The sequence below is a fragment of the Lynx rufus genome, unplaced genomic scaffold, assembly GCF_022079265.1.
Source record: "Lynx rufus isolate CCGP_SWC_20201006 ecotype Redwood Valley unplaced genomic scaffold, mLynRuf1.p SCAF_6, whole genome shotgun sequence".
Classification (NCBI taxonomy): Eukaryota; Metazoa; Chordata; class Mammalia; order Carnivora; family Felidae; genus Lynx; species Lynx rufus.
In genome coordinates this window covers 121,146,785-121,152,514 of record NW_025814878.1, presented here as the reverse complement: position 1 = coordinate 121,152,514, position 5,730 = coordinate 121,146,785, and the positions used below count along the sequence as shown (strand labels likewise).

At 53.1% G+C, this 5,730-nt stretch overlaps 1 protein-coding gene across 1 annotated transcript; it reads left to right on the top strand.

The window, feature by feature from the left end:
* The first annotated feature begins 1,059 nt into the window (after positions 1–1,059).
* On the top strand, positions 1,060–3,917 carry LOC124528698 (tubulin beta-2B chain). Its single transcript, XM_047102454.1, has 4 exons — positions 1,060–1,163; positions 1,971–2,079; positions 2,364–2,474; positions 2,828–3,917. Exons 1-4 carry the CDS (start codon positions 1,107–1,109, stop codon positions 3,886–3,888), a joined length of 1,338 nt encoding a protein of 445 aa, XP_046958410.1. The 5' UTR covers positions 1,060–1,106; the 3' UTR covers positions 3,889–3,917.
* The last annotated feature ends 1,813 nt before the right edge of the window (positions 3,918–5,730 follow it).

The window sequence follows — 5,730 nt, the reverse complement described above, 5'->3', positions numbered from 1 at the left end:
GACAGTACCAGTGCGCGGACAGCCACACCCACCCCATCTACTCCCAAGGAACAAAAGCCAGTCCCTGGGGTGGAAGGGTCTTTGGTACCAGCCAGGGAGCTGGGGAGTCTTGGAGAGAGTCGGGTGGGGCTGGAGGGGCGCGGAGGTCGCCCCACCCCTGGATGCAGCAACCGCAAGCGAGAGGAAGCCAGAAGCCCTTAACAGAGACAAAAGAGAGAGCTAGTGGATGCTGGGGGAGGGGTGGAGAGCCCCCTGGGGCTCCTGGGCTTTGGATGTCCAGGGGCACTGTTCTTCAGACCCCAAAAGCCTTATCACACACGATTTTCCTCTGGGCTTGCGTGTGTCCCAAGGCTCTGTGTGACCGGGGTTCGGCCGCTGGACAGTCGGTGGTTTCTAGGGTTGGGGAAAGAGGCAGTGGTCTCACGAGGGACGGGTAGCTTAGAGATCCCTGGCCGTTGGCTGAGGGGGCGCCTCAATCAACGCTGGCAGAGCAACCTGCCACATATGCCCTCCACCTCAACCTTCCACCTGCCAGCCTCCGGAGCACCGTGCGCTCCTTTCCAGAGCACCTGAGGGCCTCTCCACCTGCTCCAGTCTCCCTGCTCACCCCATCTAGTACCAGCTCTCCCCCCATCACCGGCCTACCACAAGGGTTACCCTAGCTTCGCCCACCTCCCGCCCTCAGTTCCCTCACCTACCCCCAATTCTCAGTACCCATCTCTTCCACCTCCCCCCATCCAAGTCCTAGACAATGCCCACGCCCCCACCCTACTACCCTAAGCCCCCAGCCCTCGCCTGGTCCGCAAGCCTGTGCTGATTGGCTGCGGGCCCAATGTCCAGCCCCCGGGATGGTCCTTGGGGCTCGGAGCATTACGTCAGCTGGGCCTGGAGAGCGCTAGCGCGAAGGGGACTGGGGGGCTCCGGCTGGGGGCGCGGCCTACGCAGGCTGCCCCACCCTCCCTGCATAAAAGGCCCAGTCCGCCGGGCCGACGTTCTCAGCCAGTCGGTTCCCGAGCGCGTTCCCGGTGACCCCACAGTGGGTGTTTAAGGGAGGACGGACAGACTGACCAGACGCCGACCAGGGCCAGAAGAAGCTAGCTAACACCATGCGTGAGATCGTGCACATCCAGGCGGGCCAGTGTGGCAACCAGATCGGCGCCAAGGTGGGCGCGCCGCGCCGGGAGGGGTCGGGGGGTGGTGGGGTGCCTTCGCCTGCAGCCCCTCGGGGTTCCCGGGAGCGAGCCTCGACCTGAGCAGGCCCTGGGTTCCCCAAGAACAGACCTTCCCGGCTGCTTTGTGCGGCGGTGTGGGGCGTGGGCTCGGAGGCGACTTGGAGGGGGGAGGAACCTCTCTTTCATTTTTGCTGTAACTCATTTGGAATCCCGGCCACTCCTCGGTCTCCGCTTCCTCCCTGCTCCTTACTCGGCAAGGCAAGCGTGCCTGGAGAAGGCTCGGGTGTGTCCCCGAGGCTGTGCGCGCGGGTTTACCGGAGGGGCAGAGACTCCCGGAGAAGTGGTTTTACCCGCTGGAACCCCAGGCGAGCTGTGGGGGAGGGGAGGAGAGCGATTGTCTAGAGGTCTCAGGACGTGCTTTGAATCCCAAACCACCCTCCTTCCGCTGCCTCCGGTCCCTGCTCCCCAGCCCACCCCCTCCGCGCCCGCCTCCTGCTGCCGCACGCAGCTGCGACTCTGAGCGCGCAATTCCGCAGTCGCCGGAGCCCGCAGCTTGCTGGCTGCCCCCCTCGACCCCGCCCCGACGAGACTCCCACCTCCTGCCGCCAGCAGCTGTTCGCCGGGGAAACGCCCAATTTCAACTTTCTCACCCGGTAAAATACAAGCCTTGAGGCTGGGCCGGGTCACGCTGCCTGAAAGTTTGGGTTTTTGCAACTGAGTCGAGGGCTTTTCATTGTGAGACGCAAGCTCTCTGAGAGGTCGGGCGTGGCTAAATGCAAACTTTTTTCTGTGTCTTAGTTTTGGGAGGTCATCAGTGATGAGCATGGGATCGACCCCACTGGCAGTTACCATGGAGACAGTGACTTGCAGCTGGAGAGAATCAATGTGTACTACAACGAAGCCACTGGTAATTGCTTTACACCTGCCCCCCCAGGCCGCCCTTCAGTTTTTTACTCTCTAGTCCCCAGGACTAACTCCAGGAGTGTGGCCCCAGGGGAGGGAGGACTCTAGGATTCAGGATTCCCACTTTACACTGCATGATTTCAATGGGTTCCCCAGTTCACAACGAAAGCCTTTGAGCCCCTCCTATGTCCTTTGTTGGGGACAAGAGCAGTGCCTGCAAAAAGGAGAAAAGCCTTTCTCTTTAGAGCTCTCTGCCTATGTGTCTAAGTCCAGCTGTGTTCCCCACAGGTAACAAATACGTACCTCGGGCCATCCTGGTGGATCTGGAGCCAGGCACCATGGACTCAGTCAGGTCTGGACCATTCGGCCAGATCTTCAGGCCAGACAACTTCGTGTTTGGTGAGTGACTGGCATGGCTGATGGCATGGGAGGCTCATTTGACAGCTCAGGGTGGAGGGGTGTATGACTGCCCAAGGGAGAAAGTAGCTTACTGTGTGAAGAACATCCCTGTTGTGTGTGCCAGTTCAGTCTTCGTGTCGGCTAAAACAATTTGCCTTTCAGCCTTAATAGTCAGGTATTCCTAGCCTTTCTTATTTATAATTATATGTATAACCACATATTTTAATGTCTGGTCATTTTGGTGATAATCTGAAGTAATCCTAACACTGACTCATTGATCTACATGAAGGGGTTTAAGGTAAAAAAAGAATTTAATCCAGTTCAGTGACTTACGAAGTCTCTCCCTCTGGCAGGCCAGAGCGGTGCTGGAAACAACTGGGCAAAGGGCCACTACACAGAGGGAGCCGAGCTGGTCGACTCGGTCCTGGACGTGGTGAGGAAGGAATCAGAAAGCTGTGACTGTCTGCAGGGCTTCCAGCTGACCCACTCGCTGGGGGGCGGCACAGGGTCCGGGATGGGCACCCTGCTCATCAGCAAGATCCGGGAGGAGTACCCCGACCGCATCATGAACACCTTCAGCGTCATGCCCTCGCCCAAGGTGTCAGACACGGTGGTCGAGCCCTACAACGCCACCCTGTCGGTGCACCAGCTGGTGGAAAACACAGATGAAACCTACTGCATCGACAACGAGGCGCTGTACGACATCTGCTTCCGCACCCTGAAACTGACCACCCCCACGTACGGCGACCTCAACCACCTGGTGTCGGCCACCATGAGCGGGGTGACCACCTGCCTGCGCTTCCCGGGCCAGCTGAACGCCGACCTGCGCAAGCTGGCCGTGAACATGGTGCCCTTCCCGCGCCTGCACTTCTTCATGCCCGGCTTCGCGCCGCTCACCAGCCGGGGCAGCCAGCAGTACCGCGCGCTCACGGTGCCCGAGCTGACCCAGCAGATGTTCGACTCCAAGAACATGATGGCCGCGTGCGACCCGCGCCACGGCCGCTACCTGACCGTGGCTGCCATCTTCCGCGGCCGCATGTCCATGAAGGAGGTGGACGAGCAGATGCTCAACGTGCAGAACAAGAACAGCAGCTACTTCGTCGAGTGGATCCCCAACAACGTGAAGACGGCCGTGTGCGACATCCCGCCGCGCGGCCTCAAGATGTCGGCCACCTTCATCGGCAACAGCACGGCCATCCAGGAGCTGTTCAAGCGCATCTCGGAGCAGTTCACGGCCATGTTCCGGCGCAAGGCCTTCCTGCACTGGTACACGGGCGAGGGCATGGATGAGATGGAGTTCACCGAGGCCGAGAGCAACATGAACGACCTGGTGTCCGAGTACCAGCAGTACCAGGACGCCACGGCCGACGAGCAGGGCGAGTTCGAGGAGGAGGAGGGCGAGGACGAGGCTTAAGCTCGCGGTGTAAAGCGGGTTAGGGAAAGCTGAGAAGGAAAAGCACGGGGGAGGGGGGCTTAGTGGTGAAAATCTCGTGGCAGTCGAAGGAAAGAAGCATGGTCTTCTCTAGGTGTGTGCGCGGCATCTCTGGTGCTCTTCACTGTTGCCTGTCATTTGGTTTCCTTTCTTTTTGTAATATTGACATCAATGTAACATTTGAGCTATTTCTGAACTACTGTTGTAACGGCTAAAATCACATAAACGTTTGTGTCCTAATGGTGTCCTCTCTTCTGCCTCCTTCTCTTTATTGAGTTCTTTATTGCCATTTGAATGTAACTTTTGGAACACATTATATTAAGTTCTTCCTCTAGCAAAGGGAAGGGATGGGTGAAAATGAATTTACCGATGGCATGCTAAAATTGAACCAACCACAGTCATACCCAGCTGAAGATGTGACATCAACCCGAATTTGTAAATGCCTTTAAATATTTTATTAGTTGAAAGGTTGCCTACTTGAAAGCCAACTAAGTGTCCTTTCATGTAGAAATCCTACTGTGTCTTCACTTGCTTTACCAAAAAAAAATTTTTTTTAATAAGTTACTGCGTGCAAACAGCACAAAATTCTAAAGGATAGAGAGTGGAAAGTACGTCTCTTCCTCCTGTGTTTCTTGCTACACTTTTCCTCCCCGGAGGGCAACCATTCTTATCATTGTTCTTTCCTGAATCCTTGCAGAAATATCCCATATATCTTCAAATCTGGGTAGATTATTCCCTTTTTTTCCCTTCACACATTTTATGATAGGAACACTGTTCTGCTAATTCTTCTTCACTGAACAGTTTATCTTCAAAATATAGAGAGCTTCCCTCCTTTAAATGGATACACAGTATTGTGCCATACTTTATTTAACCAGTTCCCTACCAATGGACATGTAGGTTGTTTACACTTTTTTCCTACAGTATAGTGCCACAATAAATAATTTTGTGTATATGTCATTGTGTGTATGAGAATAGCTATCCCGTAAATTTTTCCATGGAAATTTTCTGCCAAGTTGTGTCATGCTCTGCCTTAGTTTGGGCTGGTCAGTTTCTTATTTGGGGAAGAAAAGCAGAGAGTAAGTTATAAACAAAGGTACAAAATTTGTTTACATACCTTATAGAAAGAAAAATAAATAAAACACTGGAGCTATAATTTTTCTGATTTTTTAAACAAATGCAAAATTGGAAAAATTATTACCTTAAATCTGACCCTGTATTTATTTCATTCTACTTGCTGACCCTGTATTTATTTCATTCTACTTGCTTCTATTCCTACACAAATGTGTTTTTTTTGTCTTTTTTAATTAATTTATTTTTTAAGGAATTTTTTTTTTTTACATTTACTTATTTTTGAGAGACAGAGTGAGCAGGGGAGGGGCAGAGAGAGAGAGGGAGACACAGAATCAGAAGCAGGCTCCAGGCTCCAAGCTGTCAGCACAGAGCCCAATGTGGGGCTCGAACCCACGAACCGTGAGATCATGACCTGAGCTGAAGTCCGACGCTCAACCGACTGAGCCACCCAGGTGACCCTGTTCTTTTTTTTTTTTTTTTTTTTTTAAGAAGGAGGAGAAGGAGAAAAGATGAGGGGTGGGTAAGGGATTTCTGTTTTAAAGAGGCTGAGGTATTCATGAAAACAGTTCCAAAGAAAAAGTGTGAGCAGCGTCATTCTAAATGGTGTGAAAACGGCCCTCACAATGGAAAAGAGCAGCAGTTTACTTTACAAGAATTATATATTATAAAAACTAGACCTAGTGATGAGTAGGGGCACGAGTCAAGAGTCAGTGACTTCTGTTTCAATATTCTGTATTTAACAATGAACTGGCT

Excerpts from the sequence above, each read along its gene's own strand:
- LOC124528698 (XM_047102454.1), top strand. The coding sequence starts at position 1,107 with ATGCGTGAGATCGTGCACATCCAGGCGGGCCAGTGTGGCAACCAGATC. Across the intron at positions 2,080-2,363 it reads GTACTACAACGAAGCCACTG|GTAACAAATACGTACCTCGG; the intron begins GTAATTGCTTTA and ends TGTTCCCCACAG. Across the intron at positions 2,475-2,827 it reads GCCAGACAACTTCGTGTTTG|GCCAGAGCGGTGCTGGAAAC; the intron begins GTGAGTGACTGG and ends TCCCTCTGGCAG.